Source organism: Myzus persicae, unplaced genomic scaffold, assembly GCF_001856785.1.
Source record: "Myzus persicae strain clone G006 unplaced genomic scaffold, MPER_G0061.0, whole genome shotgun sequence".
Taxonomy (NCBI): Eukaryota; Metazoa; Arthropoda; class Insecta; order Hemiptera; family Aphididae; genus Myzus; species Myzus persicae.
The window spans coordinates 483,262-503,526 of NW_019100680.1; the positions used below are offsets into that span (position 1 = coordinate 483,262).

Sequence of the window (20,265 nt, forward strand, 5' to 3'; positions counted from 1 at the left end):
TATGTAGACAAACAGTGCCTACCCAAGTTAAACTGAAAATTAGTATCCTTATTTCAAATTTTAAAAGCTTACAAGTTATATGGAGAAACAGCTTTAATTTTCTATTTACATGACATAATAACAATTAAAACTGTTGAATATTTCTTTTATTAATATACGACTGTTCAGTCATATTCATGTATTTAAATCTGAAATATTAAGACACAAATAATACAAATAAAAAGAAACAAAAAGGAACCTTATATTCTATAACTGTATACATTTTTGATTTACATTATATACACATTACTGTATTGTTTGCATAAAATAAAAAGAACGAGTATAAAAATGAGAGGGCTGAATACAAAATTAATTGGATTTATTTTTAAAACTAATTATATAATTTATAGTACAATTTTTACACGTTAATTATATTAATATAATACTAATGTATATGATCACAGCATACGTCAATCATGTATAATAATGACAAACCTATTGTAATAAGGATACCTATTACTCATTACTTTCAAAGTTAACCTATATACAACTACATAAACCATTTAACCATCATGAGCTACAAAGTATTCATTATAATGTATATATTAAGTTATAGACATTAAGTGTATTACGACTCGCATAATTCAATAATTAAAACGAGTATTAAATAGCTTGAAAAAGTTTCATTAAATTCATTGATTTCACAATACCTAAAATATAACGATTTACCAATAACATTTCGGCTCTTTGTATAACTACTTCAATGATAACATAGTTGAAAACTATGAATTATAAAAAAACACCCTATACTGAGTTTATTACAAGTATAAAAATGGATAAAAATAAAATTAATAATAAAATAATAATTGATACACAACAAAAGAAAAAAAATTCAATTTTGAAAATGACAGTCACACAAATGCAGTTATTAAACAATACATAAATCATACTTACATAAACAATGTATAAAGCACTTTTGTTCTTAAGAATCAAATGTTTATATTTTAAATGAAAATATAAACATGATACATAACAAGCTATATCAAATTTTAAACTACATTATTGGCCATGTCCTTACATAGAATATAAAAATAATATAATTTATAAGAGTACACTATAACTAATCAAATACAGACTATAATATATTCTTATAGTTAATCATAAAGTAATGAAGTAGTGAAGATCGGGAGTGTGTTAATCAATTCTTTTAAAAAGATTTAACTTTATCATAAGCATTTTAAAACTATAACATTTTAACAAATAAACATACTTAAGTTTTGATTTTAATAATATTAATTGTACAAACTTAGGCGTTTTGTACAATTAAAAAAATGTATATAAATATATAACGTAAATGATTTATTTTGATAACATTCAAGGCATGGTAAATAAAATTTCTAATATAATTATTTGTTTGCTATGCAAGTACTAAAAGTATAACTGTATAGTTTGTATAAAAGCAAGAATAAATCTGAGTGATATTGTATTAAGTTGTTGTTAACTTCTCTTTAAATATTCATAAGCTACATCGCTTATTCTACTATGAAAATAGTCAAAAATTAACAGTTACGTTTTAAACGTACTAAAAGTAATTAAATATTGAAAGAACACAACAATTTGGGATTTAATTAAGTACATACATAATTCAAATTGTTTTATTAATTACGAAAACAATTAAGTTAAACTAAAATTACGGAGTCAGTACAAAATGTAACCTAATAAAATTTAGAAGAAAGGGGAAACTATTCTTTACCTACAGATTTTTTAACTTCTCAGAACTGAAATAGAACATAAATATGATGTACAATTATACCAAATGTATCTCTCCATTTTATACCAACTGCCAAAAATTTTAATATTTCATCATTGGATAATTAGTAAAACCAGGTAAACGTAAGCCACAATATTGCTAATAATTTGAATTAATTATTATTACTATTATTATTTATTTCTATTATAATATTTAAAAAAATCTCATACTAACATTTAATTATAATTAAAATCCTAGAGAGGTTATAAACATATATTTTTAATCATTTTGAATACCTTGTGAATAAAATTAATTTAAACTACTGATGGAGGATCATGTTTTAAGAGGTGATAAATTAAGTAGAATTCTATTTTGTTTACTGAATTAATAAATTAATTGTTGATATTACAAATTTTCAATATCCATAGAATAACTCAACAATAATTGTATACATAGAATATTTTAAAAATGGAAATGTTCATACGGATATTTGGTGATAAAACATACAAACTGAAAAGCCAGTCTCAACTCTCAATAATCAGTCTCAGTGAAAATATAGACAATAAAATATTAAAATTCACAATGCATCAGAGAAGAATAAATCTATTTAGGAACGTTTAAAGCAAATTATGAAATACATGTTTAAATAGTAGGTTAAATTAAATTGTAAGCTAAAAATGCAACATGGATTTTATTTTATGTCAGTATAAAAATAAATTTGATAAAGAATCTAAGAAAATTATTTATTTCAGAAATAAACATAATAGGTAAATAATTACTAACAATAATAGTTATAGGGTGAAAGTAATTAAAAAAATTAATAATCCACTATTAGAATTAAAGACATTTCAGTAAACAATAAAATGAATTTCTACTTTGTTAACAGCATTGTGAAAATAGATTGAAATCCTCCCAAAATATTTATTGAACTCATTTAATCCATAAATTTAGTTGTTTTTAAATAATTACTATACAAGTACATGAGTTCACTATTGTATTTGATACCTTCAATGAATAAAAATTCAAAATGAATTAATAATAAATAATAATAATAATAATAAATATTTTGATTATTGGAAATTAATGATTTGAATTCATGTCCTCCAAATTATATAAATATTATACTAATTAATGAATAGTTTAATACTATGTTTAATGTTTTATTATAAATTAGTTTTCAATGTTGGGAAAAATGTTCAGTGTTCAGTTATACATGTATAGTGTATACAATAAATATACAAATGTTTTAGTTTTTAGAGGCTTATAAATGTTATGTTTATAACTGTATAAAAATTCTAATATTATTAATTTAATTTAAAGCAAAATAACATTGAAATTAATGGTTTCACTTTCGAAGCAATAATTTCACAAATTCATAAAATTGTAAGTATTTATTATTTGTATTTGAGTAGTTAAAAATAATTTAAAATTTGTATGTCAATGAAATATTTTCTAATCAAAACCTAAAATTAATTAATACTTATTATATATTGCAGGTTTTTATTATTGCATGGTTTAATATCAATTATGTTATTGAATAAGATATAATTTTATTGCTTTCGTTTATAGGACTAGACGATATACATCAGATTCTATTAAATTATTCCTCTAATAATATTGACATGGGTACCACTAATAATATTAAAATAATTCACTACAGAATTAGTTTATTTTAAAACTAATTGATTGGACATTTAAGGAATAGGCTAATACTAATTTTGTAATTTTGTTTAATACAACATTTAAATTAATACAAGCATGTATTTGAAAAACAAAGTTTGGGACTAAAAAACCGAATGATCTGCCTAACATTTTTTATGTTATAGAAATAATAGTCTGAATAGGTATAATTAAAAAAATTAAGAAGTTCGAATAAATTATAAGCATGTCGTCTAATTTGTATAATTTGTTTGAAATATAGAAATTGTTCATGTATCAATATCAACTAGAGAAGAAATAACCATTAAACCAATTTAAGTTTGTTTATCAATTATTACTTAATTAAATTTTAAGTTAAATACATTCATATTTAATTCTAATGTAACTTTTATGGAGTCATGTTTAAGGTTTAGCAGTAGAAAAGTTAATTTATATATAATGAAAATCATTAATAGGTACCCTCCATTATAGGCCATCAACATTCGTATGAATAATGTTGAATAGTCTGAGAGTTAAACACATCATTTTGCTCAGGTTGCAAATGACACACAACGGTTTGCCCATCCAGTACAGCAATTGTCCTAGCTGTTTGTTCTTTAAGCTGCTGCCTAAATGCAGCGTTGAGAGCAGTATGGAAATTATGAGTTTCTGGATTTTGTGTGGGAGCCATAATAAGTGGCCTATGGTCTCCATAACTCTTTGATGACTGGCGACTCATATCACTGTTTCGTCTTCCATCTTCATCACTCAAATCAGACACAAGAGCAGCTTGTTCCCGCTCTCGTTCGCGTTCTCGTTCTATCTCTTCGTATACCGGATCATCTAGTCCGGCAGACGCAGATATACCACCCATAATTTCAGAGTATGTGTGATTCCATGGACTAGTAGCTCGCACACCACTTACTCCAATGTATTTTTTTGATGAACAATTATTGTCAACAAAACCATCACCAATAGTATTACATCGAAGTGAACATATGTTCGGTGCCCCACGACTGCTATGTACATAAGTAGGTTTGTTAAGTGTAAAACAGTTATCTTGGATGTTTGGTTTACTCTAAAAAAAAAATAAAACACATAACTATATTACTCAAATTTTAACATGATTTGTTTTTAAGTACCTGAGATGACTGTTTATGAAGGGTGCCACTACTGAATACCGCAGAATTTTTTGGCAATTTGGTACGCGAATAACTTTTTTGGCAAGAACGGGAGTAGGGTAACGTTGCACCACATATTCCAGATTTTGGATCTTCATTACATATTGAATTATCCAAATTTGGCAGGTCCATTTCATTTTGTATATCAACAACTTTTGTCACAGCATGTCGCTCATGAGGTTGGTGAAATGTCTATAAATTAAAAATGCCAATGATATATTTTTAAGTTAATATTATAAACTATTTTTAGTACATATAGACTTGTGTGATAAATAAACTTACATTCATTCTATGAGATGACAAAGATCTTGGTGTTGAAGATTCTGCTATACTGCCTTGACTGTTTTGGCCAACTGATGTACCATACAAACTAGTTCTTTGATTTTTATAATTGAGATTCAATTCTGGAGTAGAATTTATTAAGCAGCATTGCCATGGTAAAAATGAAATTATTGTTAACTCAGAAAAAACTTTATATACCTATAAATTAATAATATAAGTTAAATTTCTAATTTTTTATTCAACTTAATTTCATGCACTCACTGAATTATTTTTAATACAATAAAGTATTATTATTAACAATCCCTGTGAACAATTTACTGCCGAAAAAATGTACAACATAAATGTTGAATATGATGCTATGTATAAAAAAGCTAAAGTCCACGTTGACGTTATGAAAACAAATAATAAAATTGCACTTTTCAACCACATCCTATAAATACATTTATATTAATATAAAAAGAATGCGACAAATATATAATTATTAATTGTAATTATAACTTTCTATATTCTATAACTTACTTCAAAGATGTTATTTTAACATTTTCTTTGCATTTGACCGACATCAAGGAAGAATTACTTTTAATAATATATAATGATAGACATAGAAAGACTAGATTTACCTAAACAAAGAATAATGATTACATAAATATTATTTCAAACAATGTTTTAGTGAAAATACTATGAATAATCAAAAATGATCATGACTTACTGAAACCACAAACATTATGCTATAAATAATAATAGTATTAGCTTGCAGGCAGAAGGAATTATTTGTGTTGTAGATATAAGTGTTATCCATATAACAAGCTACAATAACCACTGTTAATGGAACTCCATAACCAACTAAATAATACAAACGCATTTGCAATTTTTCAGAATCAAATGCTTCAATTAATGTAGCATATAAATGGAAACCTAAAATAATACAAATAATAATATAGTAAAAACCCAGTGATGTCAATTGAGGTTTTCTAGAATATCAAAAGTATATGCCCTGCAAAACATATTATATTGTATAGCTTTTACTTAGGAAACTTGCAATTCAAAGTAATTCTAACCAATTTTTTTCATTGACAGAGCAAGTCATTTTAAATTTAAGTATTTTGCAACACTTCTGTAAGTACAATTATCATTTTCACATACCATAAATAATTAATTAATATTATATTAATGAACCGTATAAGTTATCATACGGGTTCTGTTTTATGCAAGGTATACATTTATTTTTATTGAGTTTATAACAATTAGGTACGACAAAAATAATAGATTAGAATGTAATATTCATACAAATTAAATAATAGTTTAGGTTAACCCCACGCAAATCAGATTTAAAATATGATTTTAAGACATATATATAAATATATATATATATTAATATAAATATATAGATATATATATATTAATATAAATATATATATAACTTTCAACTAGTCTAATAAAATAATATTTCTAAAATTGGTTTCAAATTGTTTAACATAGTAAGAGAAATATTCAGATATTAAAGAATGTTTAATATCACTTTTCTATAATTTTGCACATAAATAATATACTATCAATATGTATTTTTAATATATTTGAAATATATACATAATATTATATTATACAAATACAAGGAGCTGCATATATTGTCACATTTAATTATTTGATCTTCTAAATCACTGGCGTCAGGAAGATTTTATGCATTCATTAGAAGAAATATTTTAAAATGAATTGGACTTATGTACTGAGTAGTAATTACGAAAATTTTATATTTGTTTTATATCATATATAATATGTTTAAATAAATCCTTTTTTTATAACCCAGTTTTAACATACCTTCAATTAGCGTCCATGTAAATGAACAAAGCAACAAAATATGTAGGATTGCTGCCATTATTGTACAAATAAACACAATATTTTCTTGTGTAATTCCAAACATGAAAAAACATTCAACCAAGAAAAGGCAAAAAAATACGTTTTTCAAAATTACTGTTCGATTTGACTGAAAATAAAAATTACATTGTATTTTTTACATTTTAGTTCAAATAAATAGTAAATTAATTTACTTTAACTGTTAGTTGTAGAGTAATCGCGGCCAAAAGAAAACAAATTCCAGAAAATATACAACTTATATACATGACCATATTATTTGATGCAATGCTTAAAGGTTCACTACCAGCATTTTTAAGGTCCATTAATATAGCAAAATTCGTCAAATGATTACATTTACATAATGTATGAGTTTGATTTGAATATATTACGGAACATCCTTCTTCTGACCATCCGCTGTGAAAAACATAAACATGAGAAATGTAAAAATTATAACAGACCAAAACAGACACACATTAATGTTTTTTATTTAACATATTTTATCTTATGTCATCACTAGCTCATAAATCTTACCAATTATTTGTATATTAACAAGGAAAGTTACTACTTTTTGAAAATTGTATGCTGGTACATTAATTTCTTTATCGTAAGGTTAGGGTAAAAATGGGCAATAAATTAAATTATACATATTTTTTTTTGTGGACAACATTCATCACATGTTTGTTAGATATTTTAAATAATAATTCATTTTATAGTGATAATAGTTACAGATTAGAAATTAAAATGAAATGTAATAGAGATTTTGGAATCAATCCATTAATAATTTGAATGATTTGTAAGATGAAAATAGGTTAAGTTTTGTCAGGATCGACAGGTGATTTAAGTCAAATAAATCAAAACAATAATGTTATTAAAAACTTACTAAAGACATCAATACCTATAGTTATTATCTGTATTTCTGGGATGGAATGTTTTGTTATGAACTATCATAGCAAATATAAAATAATATTAATATTATAATTCAAAATAACAATTATAATTATTGCAATAATTATTTTTATGTATTTTTATAATTAAATAATTTGAATTAAAAAATATATATAACTCACTTTTCTGTATAATCCCAAAACACACAAGTAGGATTACTAACGTTGTCGATTTGAAGATGTTGAAAACATAATTTCACTGGTTGATGTAATTGAATATGTTTTCCTTTACCAAGGGATGCTGATATAATTTTACTATTTATTATTCGAACACCATTGTTTGATTGCGGTTGTAAAATATTTTCTAGACTGTCAAATGCTATGTAAACAAGTCTTATAAATCCTGCTTCACTATTCTCAAGCAATGCTGTTCTATGTAATTGTAACCATGTGTTATTCATAAAGAATCCTGTATTCGACGAATATGAATGTGGAAATACTTCAGTGTCAACATTTTGTGTAGCAATAACCCTTACACTCAATACTAAGAAAAATAAAAATTTGAATAGTATATTATGATAATTGGTGGTAAAACGTATTAGAAGCTTACAAATATTTTGAACGCTATGAGTGATTGTTTTTTCCTTCATCATTATATCAGCAAGTAGAAAAGAATTCTCTTCTAAACCAATCAATAAACTTGTTGCAACACGCATTTGCTCACTAAATGTCAGGTCCTTCCATGAAGGATATTGAGAAGCATTAAGTAAATTGCTGCCAATCCGCACCACACATTGTAATAAATCAGTAACCATTGCCTCCTGTTGTTGCTTATCAGGAAATGTAACCATATCCTTTTCCATTTTTTGAGCAACATCTCGTAACATTTTTGTTGTAGTCATCATATCACCTCCATATAATGGTTTACTATCAGTCACCTAAAATAAAAAATAATAAATACAAACATGAAATCCATTCAAACAAAAATTATTTATTCACTGAACCTCGCTACTACCAACAATTTTAATTCCAAAGACCAAAAGTTTTGACAAAATTAAAGTCAGATTATGTTAAGTTCTGAAAAAAATTTAAATTCCATTGTGAAATGTTTATAAAATATAAAAATTATGGAATACTTGGATAAAATGTTATTTTGAACTATAATTGAGAACTTGAAAATATGGATTTTATTTTCAAATTATAATAACATATAAGCTAAAATTTAAAATTTAAAGTGTTCTGTGCAATCTAGAATTTTAGACATTTTTCTGCTAAAACAAAAATATATTTTTTACAAATTAAAATCAAACTACGTCAAACTAACTTTAATTTTGTCAAAATATAAAAATTGCCGTAAAGTTCATAGAGAATTTAAAATTTTAATAGAGTTAGATGTGCGTATGAGAGTGGCATTTATCGGTACCCGCATTAAAACCAACGCATACTAGTAATAATTTAAGACAACCACATAGATCCTGGACAGCAAAAGCAAGATTAGAAATTTCCAAATTGTTGCCTTTCAAATAAAAATCATAGTGAAGAAACTTGCCCCATAATTGAGATACAAAAATAGTACAAATTAACTTTTATTAGATAATATTAATTATTATAAAAGTATTTACCTGTGATAGATCATTTGCAATACTGATAATAGAATCTCCCTGATGAAGTCTACCTTCTAAACTTGACAACCATACTGAACGACACTCTGAAAGATCTGGTGTAGGAGGTGATCTAAATGTTACACCCTTAATATAAGTCTGACATCTCCATCTATTAAATACAAATAAATTAAAACATTAAATTTCAATATTATCATAATATAACAGTATAATTCTATAGTCATATCTCATAAAATTTAACCTGGCAAGACCAGCAGCACCGCCAGGACATGGTTGTACAGCTTCTTCTCCAGATTTAGTCCAATTCCAAAATAAACTTCTTGACGTTTCAGGAGCACATGACAATGATAATCTATCATCCATTCCTTCAACATCAATTATGCTTAACTGTGGAGGTAAGTCACTGGTAGGTACAATCCATTCAGTCGTTATGGCGCCTGCTATGATAAAAATATAATTATATAAAACATCAATAAATAAAAATACACAAATGTTCAGAAATTAGATACCAAGTTTAATTTAAATAGTAAAAAAAAACATGTTAAACAAAAATTACAGGTAAATAAGAAATATAGTTTATTACAGATTTTTACTTTTTAGAATTGAAATAATTTTTTTTATTAGATTAAAATGTAAAACAAAAATGTTTAAGTAGTTGAATCTTGAAAAATATTTAATTTTTTTAATTTTAGGATATTTTATAAGTTATTTATAATAAACTCTATATAAATAATACTATTTTATCAACTAGAAGCCCATAAAACTTAATTTTGCTACGACAAAGTTTCAATTTTGGCATAAAATTAATATACAGACATTGTCCATGTAATAAACTATATTTAATAATTGGTAATAACCATAATAATTAGAGTAACATTTACTTGATTGTAAGTGTTGTTCATTATCAGTCTTGGAATTATTTTCTTTATAATTATTAACAACAATAGACACTTCTGGTGCAGCAGTTGTACTTGTACTTGTAGTGGTCACAGAAACTGATACAGGCTCCTCCTCAACACTCGACCCAACAATATCATCTAATTGTGGTGATGACAAAATTGGTGGGATTGGGGTAGCAGGTTTCAGAGTTAATAATTTATCTGCATTCCAAACACTGGGTTGTGATGTTATTAACCAAGGAGGATTTGGTCTGAGCGTTGTAGTTGATAGTGATGCTAAAATTTAATAAATATTATAGTAAAAATGAATCAATAAAAACAAAAGTTTCTGAACATTAAATTACCAGGAACACAATGATATTGTGCCTCAAGATACTTCATAGTTCCGGGGCATGGATCAGAAAATAAACTTGTGTTTGCTTGTATGCTGCAGTTTCTTTTTTCATTACATCTAAAATAAAATAACAAATTAATATTAAAAGTTTAATAAGAACAATATAAATAAACATTAATTACCTGGCTTGCAGTAGTGGTAAAGTATTTGTGGACATGCAATTGACACTCCAGTCCGTATTACCGTGATCATTGCAAACGGTAATAGAATATCTACCATATATAGCCCTATCCAAATGAATGATTTCACCATCTTTACATTCCAATTTAAGAGGTTTTCCTTCACAGGCATAAACAGTATCATAACGAGAAGTATCTATAAATTGAACTAAATTATTTAAGTGAAAATATTTGTAACTTAAAACGTATCATTTTTTAATAAAGTAATTGATAATGTATAATACCTTTAGCTAAAGTGACAGGAAATAAAACAGTCAACAAGAAGAATACAAGTTTTACATTTCCACTGCTCAATCTTGCCATCTCCTTTTTGACACTAAAAACAAAGATAAAACATTTCATCATTTAGAGCTTTGTTGTCGACCTTTAATGTTTTTACATAATTACATTATTTTAAATAAGAACCAATAGGTGATCATCAATGATATTATTAAGACATTAAATGTGTTTTAATTTTTAAAAAACACTAACATTTCAAATTACTATAGAAAATTGAATTTTCAATAAAATATTTATTAGGAACTGTTACAAAAATAATAAATATGAATAAGTATAGTTTAACTGTAGGCTAATATTCTTATCACAATAAGTACCTACATTAATTTAGAATATATTTTATTTAAAAAAATACATGATTAGAAACTTACAATTTTTTTTTTCATTTTTTTTAAGTATTACACTTCTACATTCAACATTCATTAAAATAACATTATAAACGAGTTCCCAAATCATAATAATTCAAATGAGTATTTTTTTTGGAAAAAAAATGTATAATATGTTGATCAAAAAATAAACTCAAACAAAAACCTTTGTGCAATATTATATAAATCATCAAAAACACACAATGAACAGTTATTGCAATACATTAAATATATTCTATATTACCAACAAAGCCCTATCACTGGGTAATTCTACGGTTTACTAATCATATCAGTAAAAGCTGAATTTTTATTTGGGCTATAACTAAATGACAACCTAGAATACACAAATCACGGCACTAAAATTTGACTGACCCATAATAGAAAACTAATAAGATTTATTGCTAATAATTAAAAACTAAGTTAGGTGTATATTACTAAATACTTACTTTATAGCATACAAGCACTCACATAATGTTAAGAGAAAGTCAATGTACTGTCTGCCATTTATTTAAATGTATCATTTTGAGGAAAAAAACTATTTTAACTCTTTGATTACTGTTGTCACCATAAATGCAGTTTAGCTCCGGAGAAATGTATTGGATTTTTTTTTTTCAAAATGGGTGTATTTGCATGGTTAATTTGGTCGACATTTCAAAAAAGTAGCTCAAATTTCATATGGAAGTTAAGATAGAAAAATTTTAAATTGTCAATTTTTCAAAAATTTTGTTTTTGAGTTAAAAATGTTAGTATTTATATATGCTCAGCATTTTAATAAAATCAAAATTTACCTATTTAACAGACTTACATTTCATGTTATTGATAATAAAGTACGTCAAAAGCTAAGTAATTAAGTTGTTTCAAACCTTTGCATATTAAAATAACTCAAAATTGATTAATTTAATATATTTAATTTATGTTCCCTACCCTTCTTTATATGGTTTTTAAAAAAAACACTTTTAATAAGTCCAAAAAATCAATTTTGAGTTACCTAAATATGCCTAAGCTTGGAATAACTTTAAAATGTAGTTGTAAGTCGTTTATTAGCAATAACATAAGATATGAAGAACAATAGGTTAATTCTGAATCTACCAAAATATTAAACATATAAATACCAATATGTACAATTTGAATTCAATGACGAAATGGAAAACGATTCTGAGAGAAGAAAGTCTATGATTTTATATTATTGAGTAAATTTTATGATATTTTTTTTTTACTATTTAAGTAATTTATTTTACTATTAGAAATACAGAGAGTTAAATTAATTTTAACAGGAAACATCTCATTTGAAAATGTACAAGAAAATGTCATTCAGGGTATCAATGATTGAACATGAAAAATAATATTTTAAGTTCAACGTTTAAAGCACACAGGAATAATATTTTGAAATTACAACAGTATAAATAAAACGGTTATTCATTATTTAAATGGCATCGAATTTTTATCAAATTTAACTTAAACTGTCAAAAAAAAATTGTATTTATATATTTTTTAGATTTTTTGGTAATAGTTTAAACTACATATGAGGAATCTTGTATCAGATTTTCAATCTTTACCCTTAGAAATTTAATATTTTTACATTTTTAATTATAAAATAATTTGGGAGTTTTCATAATCTTGACAAATTTTATGTGAATTTGAACTTCAAATGCTTATAAAAATAATCCATATTATGCATCTTCAAATATATCTTTAATATTTTTAAATAGCTTTAATAATTACTTTATCGTCATTTCTAAAAAAAAGCTGGACATTTTAAAATGCCTATAAATAGCTTAAAAAGAGTAAGCAAATTTAGAAAATTATACTGTGACATAGGGTAGGAAATCGTGTAGGGAAAAATAAAACACTTGGTGAAATGTCAAGTATCTAAAGTTTGTATGTTTTGTCAAAAATTGGTTTTGTATAAAAGTTCTAGTTTTTATTTTTGTTTATGCAAATTATTTGAAAAGTACAAGGAATTTTACTTTTGAACACTCCTAAAGTACTAACTAGATCTAAGATGCTACTAGAAATTATCCTCAAATTTGAAAATTAAAACATTTTTACTGCCCAAACGGTTGTGAAAGACAGAAAAAAAGCATTGTAATATTTCTTATAAAGTGAAATTAATGCAAAAGCCTAAATGTTAATTAAGGGGCCCAAACAAATTGCACTACAAAAATTCTTTCTTCAATACTTTAGTTTTGTAAATAATTATAACCATTTGAAGCATTAATGATAAAATTATTGAAAAAAGCGCACAACACAAACAAAGTCACTAAGGCCTAAGGGCATTAGATTGACACATCCTTATTCATTTTATCATATCAAAGGTTAGAAATAAAATAATAAAGGCAAAAGAGGTTTTCATATCAAGACAACAAATGGCTTTTCAACATCTACTTAATAGATATAGTATAAAAAATGTATTTAAATACATATTTAATAAAAATATTTTTAGTTTATAGCCATAAGTTAGCTATAAATTATAATCAATATATAGTTTTTTAACTATTGTAAGCAACTTAACTAAACTGTGTCAAAACTCTGTTCTGAGGTATCAATACAGCAATATCTTTGTTTACAGACAAGATTTAATAGCAGATAATTTTAAATTCCATGGTTAAGTAGAATAAAACTAATATCCTTTCAATAACAAACCCTCTGTATAACAGACATTAACAATGAATAACATTAACATGTAGACATTTTATGATAATTGAATGAAATTATATTATTTCTGATTACATTGTAAAATACATTTACCAATGACGACAATAGTCAATAACTACATTGGAACTTTTACAAAAAAGTGGCAAATATCATGAAATCAAAAAAGATTTTTTTGGGTTAAGTCACTACCCAAAGAATTCTGAGAAGAATTATAAACCAATTAGGTACATCTATAACTGTTTCATAAAGAAATTATTTATTGAATCAAATAAATGAATGATTTCATTTAAATAGAATGAAAAAATGAAAAAATATTAAGCTAGGTAGGTACCTATTGAATATTGTCACATCTTATAGGTAATAGACAAACATCCTAATAATTACATTTTGATATCTAGATGAAAACGTTCTAATTTTTGTTGAACAATCAATATTAATCTGGTTTTACCAATTTGAACACAACATAATATACAACTCTCAAATTTCAAAACTCTCTTTTTCAAGAGGAAAAATTTGACCCGTCCTAATTTTCAATAGGAATTTTCTATTTTTATTAAGTGTTAACAGCAGAAAAAAAACATTAATTTATTGAACCTTAAAGGACTTAGAACATAGTTACTTCGAACACTTTAAAACTATAATAATTATTAGGTTATACATATATTTAAATTATTTCTTTTTCTATCAAACCTTGTAAGATGTAAAAATATATTTATTTACCTATAACCTACAAGACTGTAGATTATAATAACTATTATAAGTGGTACTTAATTCAAAAAATATATATTAGTTAAATATTTATTAAATTGTAAATTATTGTTGATTAATGAAAAGTAAGTAAATATATTTGCATGAATAACTTTAATATTGTTTAATAATTTAAGACTGAAGTCTATTGGTACCTAGTTCAAATTTGTTGAGGCAAACTTATTACACTGGTCTGAAATAAAATTATTTAGTAAACTGTTACCTAGTAAGCAAAAATTATTGGTAAATAATAATAGTAGTCAATTTTTAGACTATGTATGTATAATAAAATGGTGTAACAATATACGCCAGATTAGTGGTAAAATAACAGCTAGGATAATAGCTGCCTTCTGTAAAAAAATTTTCTAGCTAGCTAGTTCTATAAACATATATTAAGATTACTACGCATAATAATGTTACAAACAATGAATGTGACTTACGTGTCACAATGATATTTTATTGTATATAAAATGAACTCAGTGTGAATGTAATTCATTGTTAAAGAAGAGAACCATAAAAATATTTATATACTTGTAAGCAGTTTCAATTTTTCTTGCAGAACTACCTAATACAAATTTAAATGTTAAGTTTTTTATTTATTTTATTTATTCATCTAAAACACAAATGTTATACTTCTAGGGCTTAGATTTAAATGCATTGAAATGTTATTTTTCAGTGCAAATTTAAAAAATTGATCAATGATGTCCACAAATCACCTCATATTGATAAGGCAACCACCTTTTTTATTTTGCTTGTTTTTTTCGTATTCAAAGTATAATTCATACCTATTATATTGTTGCATATTTTAAATATATGTGAGAGAAAAGCATATTTTATGAAGTAGGTATTTCAATAAAAATGGTGTTTGACATTGGATCTTACTAAGCAACTAATTTTAATTTCATAAAACTTGGTGTTTTGTCTCAGGTGCAAGAAATTGTAAAAATTAAAAGTAAAAGTAATAAAAAAAGATTTAAATTAGGTACAAAAAAGTAACATTATTCAATTTTTTTTCATTATAAGATGAATATTGTGGTAGTTTCACTATTTCACTTTTTCTAACAGAAAACATTGGTTAACTATCAAGCTAGTGTTTATATGGTATTTAAATACCTATGTATTCTAGTATATATTATAACAAAAATTAATTCATATTTTACCATTTTATATACCATATATATATACAATAACTAGTCATACTTAAGTAATAAGTATTTATAAATAACGTTTTGTAATAGGCATATAATTTATTAAAAAGTTTGTTTAAATAATTTCATGAGCAACATATCTAAGGTAACAGTAAACAGTAAACAGGTCACAGATATTTGTATACGGTAAATTATTAAATTATTAAGAGTAAAAAATATAAGAAAGTACATATAATTTTGTAATTTTACAGGAAATTAATATATATATATATATATTAGGTAACTAATTTATTTTGAGGGGGAAAAAAGTAACTTTAAAATTCATTTTTAAATTGTATTGTTTCTAATAGGTACTCATTTGATTATTATAGGTAACATCAAATAAATGACCTAAGAATTATAACTTGAAGTACCTATGAAATCGATTAAGTATGAATATAATGTAGTATTATATAATAATGCAATTCGTATTTGTAATGTACCCATAAATATTGGGTACTTTCTCGATATTATGGACTGATGTATAAATCATAGGGTATATATTTACCGTAACACATTTTTAGTGAATACCTAAGCTATTTTAATGGATGCTTATACATATTTATCTATATGGCATTGGTGAATATCAATTTATTAGACTAATTAAATATAGTAACAACCTAATTATTGGCGTGCTTAGCTTTTTTTTAAAGGAAGATGCATAAAATATTTTTGAATATACTCAAACCACGTTATATAGCGGTAAATATACCTACTTTCATTCAAACCTTTATCATATATTTTGGATGATATAAAAAACCAAATTGGGGGATAGACATCCTTATTCACCTATCTCCGTGAGCACGTCCCTGTAGGTACGAACTAACTACTATTATATTCAGACTTCATATTATGGTGATATCCTTAACATCCCTTTTTTAAAACTCTCTAATGCAAATAAATATATTCCAAAATACAATAAAAGTAGGTAGTAGTTACCTATAAATACGAGGTATGATCAAAAAATACCAGGACTAAAATTATACCTAAGCTAAAAATAATCAAATCGGGAATACACATATCAAATAAAAGAAGAGATAACACTCAATTACGTTATTCAAGCCACGAGTAAAATTTAATTTTGTGTTAAACTCTGTAAGTCAGCGACTGATAATAAAATTATCAAATTTTTGCTATACCTAAAACACCTCATTTCATTTTGGTAGGCTACAACATTGTGAAAATATCTTTCAGTAAAAATAAAATTAATTCAAGGCAAACCTCATTACTTATATTTCAATAGAAAACTTCTAAAGAGTAATAAAAAAATTGTTGAAAATCTCCAAAAATCGAGATCTGTAGTGTTCTACCTATACCCCATTGTTATACCCTATTGGCTAATTCCTAGATACAGACTAATAATTTTACAATAAAATAATTCAAAATCAAAATAATTTATTGAAGAAAGCTAATTATTATATTTACTATTTAGGTATTTCATTCTTGAAAATAAAATAAAAAGCAGATAAAAAAAGTTCCTTTTTTTGTCAAACAGGTGTATAATTTTTTTTAACAAAATACCACTTTGATGTAAAGTTAATAATATTGTAGATAGTGATTTAAACTCAACAAATCAAAAAAAATACTTCACCTAATATTAGTAAATTAAAAACAAAATTTATGGATGGAATTAACATTCAAGATGTTAAAATAATTTTTTTTATGAGTTATTATATAGTTAGATACCTACCTACCTACCAAAACTAATTTTGATGTTATGAAAAATAAAAATAAAAATATTATGGTCAGTTGCATATTTTATTTATATATATTTTAGTACTCTACAAATATTATAATGTACTTAGTAACTACTCAATATCAACTATTAAGTGATACTACTATATAACTAATACAACAATAAAATATATAATGAAGCATTTATGTAAGTGCATGAATTATCTGCATTAAGTAAGGTAGCAAATAAGCTTTTACAGTAGGTAGTTCAAAACTTAAATTAACAAGTAAAATATGTGGCCAGATTAGAGTCAATCACATGTATTAAATATTACTGTAATAAAATTAACTGTTTAGATAACTTAACATTGTACAATATATATCTTACTAATACCTATTACTTAACTTAATTTAAATATTGCTTATATTAGGTTGATAGGTAACTATGGTAGGTATGAATATTTTACTTGTACAAATAATCCACATTTTTGGATTTTGCTATCTAAGTTGATATTGTACAGTGAGTTATACAGCATATCAATAGTCCACATCGACTATGGGACATGTCATATTGGTAAGAATATCATTTACTTTTAAACAAATGGTAGCACATTAGATCTGTTATCGGTGATTACCTATGATTATAAACAGTAGGTACTCCCGACAAAACGTAACAAATTGTTTAAAGTAAAAAAACTATTTACCTTTTATGTTCGCTATAACAATATGTGTCGCAAATCCATGTTTGTCTGCGTTTGACTGATGGTGTTTTCGACAGTGTGTGACTGTCACTAGGATGGGTGCTGATCAACAGATGTGCAACAACTTACACATTATGCGAACGACAGATAACTGTTCAATGGCAGATCGTTTAACGGGCTCAGCAACGAACATCTGCGAGACGGTCGTACGCTTCTGATCGACTGTCACTTGACGAACGATGAAAATCTCCGTTTCCCGTACGATGTTTGCGCAACAATCGTAGTGATGTCGACATTAGACACCGGCCCGAAGACGAGATCTGGATGGGATACGATTTCACGAACGCGCGAGACACCAGACACACACAGGGGGGAGGGGTGATCACTACATACAAACGCACAAAAACCGTGTAAATAGCAATAAATTGTATAGGAAGTTCTCGAGTTGGCGACGGCGAAATAATGAAATATCAGCGGTGAGCCTCGCGGTAGGTACTGTTGAGAGACGACGTCACTAGCTGCAAGCACCGCACGGAAACTACACACGCGCGAACGCCCGTACGACGGCCAACGACAATAACAACAACAATGTCTACGGCGACGGATTGTTATTATCAATAATTTCGGACAGCGGTGGTCACTGAAGTCTCCTGTCGACGTTCGGAGGAGTCCGTGCTGACTGGTCGCCGTCGTTGTGGTTGTTGTTGTTGTCGTCGATAATTGTGCAAACGCGACAGCGACGGTATCATCTAAACGAAACACGAGAACGAAATACCCGACTACACCCGACGTAATGTGACGCACCGATGATCGACGCGACAACGAGACAACAATATCATTATTTTCTTCTTAATCGGGGCTACCGCACGAACAATATAATATAATAATAATAGTAATAATAATAATAATAATAATAATAATAATAATAATAATAACAATAAGATAGCTGCTGCTACGACGGGTCTGTATACCTATACGCCGTGCGGTCCAACCATTCTGACGATGAGCCGTGTGTGCATGCGCGTATGTATGCGCTGTTGTGCGTGCGAGTGCGAATGGTTCTTCCCGTACTAAACGTGTGCGTGTAATATATATATATATATGTATGTAATACGTGTGTGTGCGGTCACGGAGCGTGTGTTGTGCGCCGACTGTAGTTGTGGTAGTGTAGTAGTAATAATAGTAGGAGTACCGTAGTAGTAGTAGAGTAGTAGTAGTAGTAGTAGTAGTAGTAGTAGTAGTAGTAGTAGTAGTAGTAGTAGTAATAGTAATAGTTCTGGAGTTAAAGTTCGTGGTAAGCGAAGAGGTATGGAAAAAAAAAAATTCTTAGGAAGAGAAAACGAAATGGGGAAAAAGGAATAAAAAATGAATAACGGGTACCGACAATAGCGATTAACGACCATGCGTCCGAAAACAAGGATACAGGTACACGGCTACTTTTCTAAAGCTCCGTACCGTGATCAGGTATAATATTGTAGTGATATTTTCTCCCACCAGTCCCGCTCTAGTACTCTACCCGCCCGACGAACTAACGGATCAACACTACGGCCGCCGCCGCGCTACGCGCCGCATACCAGTGGTGACCAAATCGCGGGCATTCCGTCCGCCATCCGACAACACGTTATACGATTTTAGATCTGTGATCGTGATTTTCGACGATATTGTCGCGATGAGCCTCGACGTCCTAAATATGAATCCATATTATTTATTAGGTATACTATAAAATTGTAATATTAACAATGAATACGTCACTATGATTCTTAGGTGGTTAGTGGGGACCGTAGATTTTTTATATATACTCCTGGAGTCTGGACACCCCTGCCAAGCGTCACGTCGATGGTTGCGATCGTCGGTCTGGCGCCGGGTGGGGCCGACGGTGGTGCTGCGGTGGCAGCGACGACGGTTCGTGTGGTGATCGAATGACGGACGGTGGTGCGTCGCTTGTGTGTGTATTACTGTATAATACACCTGTGCGTCGCGCCGCCCACGGAAGTACGGAAT

The 20,265-nt window shown here is 26.9% G+C and overlaps 1 protein-coding gene across 3 annotated transcripts; it reads right to left on the reverse strand.

The window, feature by feature from the left end:
• Nucleotides 1-3,416: 3,416 nt before the first annotated feature.
• On the reverse strand, nucleotides 3,417-19,698 carry LOC111040675 (latrophilin Cirl). 3 transcript variants are annotated; one of them, XM_022324679.1, is made up of 17 exons: nucleotides 18,268-19,698; nucleotides 10,884-10,975; nucleotides 10,603-10,807; nucleotides 10,431-10,537; nucleotides 10,069-10,362; nucleotides 9,429-9,624; nucleotides 9,188-9,338; nucleotides 8,176-8,503; nucleotides 7,749-8,109; nucleotides 6,876-7,095; nucleotides 6,646-6,811; nucleotides 5,540-5,745; nucleotides 5,350-5,450; nucleotides 5,092-5,260; nucleotides 4,831-5,028; nucleotides 4,510-4,740; nucleotides 3,417-4,445 (listed from the first exon to the last, which is right to left on the reverse strand). In XM_022324679.1, the coding sequence occupies exons 2-17, from the start codon at nucleotides 10,960-10,962 to the stop codon at nucleotides 3,864-3,866; spliced, it is 3,594 nt and encodes a 1,197-aa protein (XP_022180371.1). In that variant the 5' UTR covers nucleotides 10,963-10,975; nucleotides 18,268-19,698; the 3' UTR covers nucleotides 3,417-3,863. The 3 variants fall into 3 exon arrangements, with proteins under 3 accessions (XP_022180371.1, XP_022180380.1, XP_022180363.1); XM_022324688.1 differs by having other exon boundaries at nucleotides 9,429-9,627; nucleotides 10,603-10,795; nucleotides 18,268-19,696; XM_022324671.1 differs by having other exon boundaries at nucleotides 9,429-9,627; nucleotides 18,268-19,696.
• Between the last annotated feature and the right edge of the window lie 567 nt (nucleotides 19,699-20,265).

Bases quoted from the DNA above. Each gene is read 5' to 3' on its own strand.
- LOC111040675 (XM_022324671.1), bottom strand. From the start codon at position 10,962: ATGGCAAGATTGAGCAGTGGAAATGTAAAACTTGTATTCTTCTTGTTG. The intron at 8,110-8,175 runs GTAAGCTTCTAA...TATTTTTCTTAG, and splicing joins TCATAGCGTTCAAAATATTT to TATTGAGTGTAAGGGTTATT. The intron at 7,096-7,748 runs GTGAGTTATATA...TGTTTTTCACAG, and splicing joins TTTTGGGATTATACAGAAAA to CGGATGGTCAGAAGAAGGAT.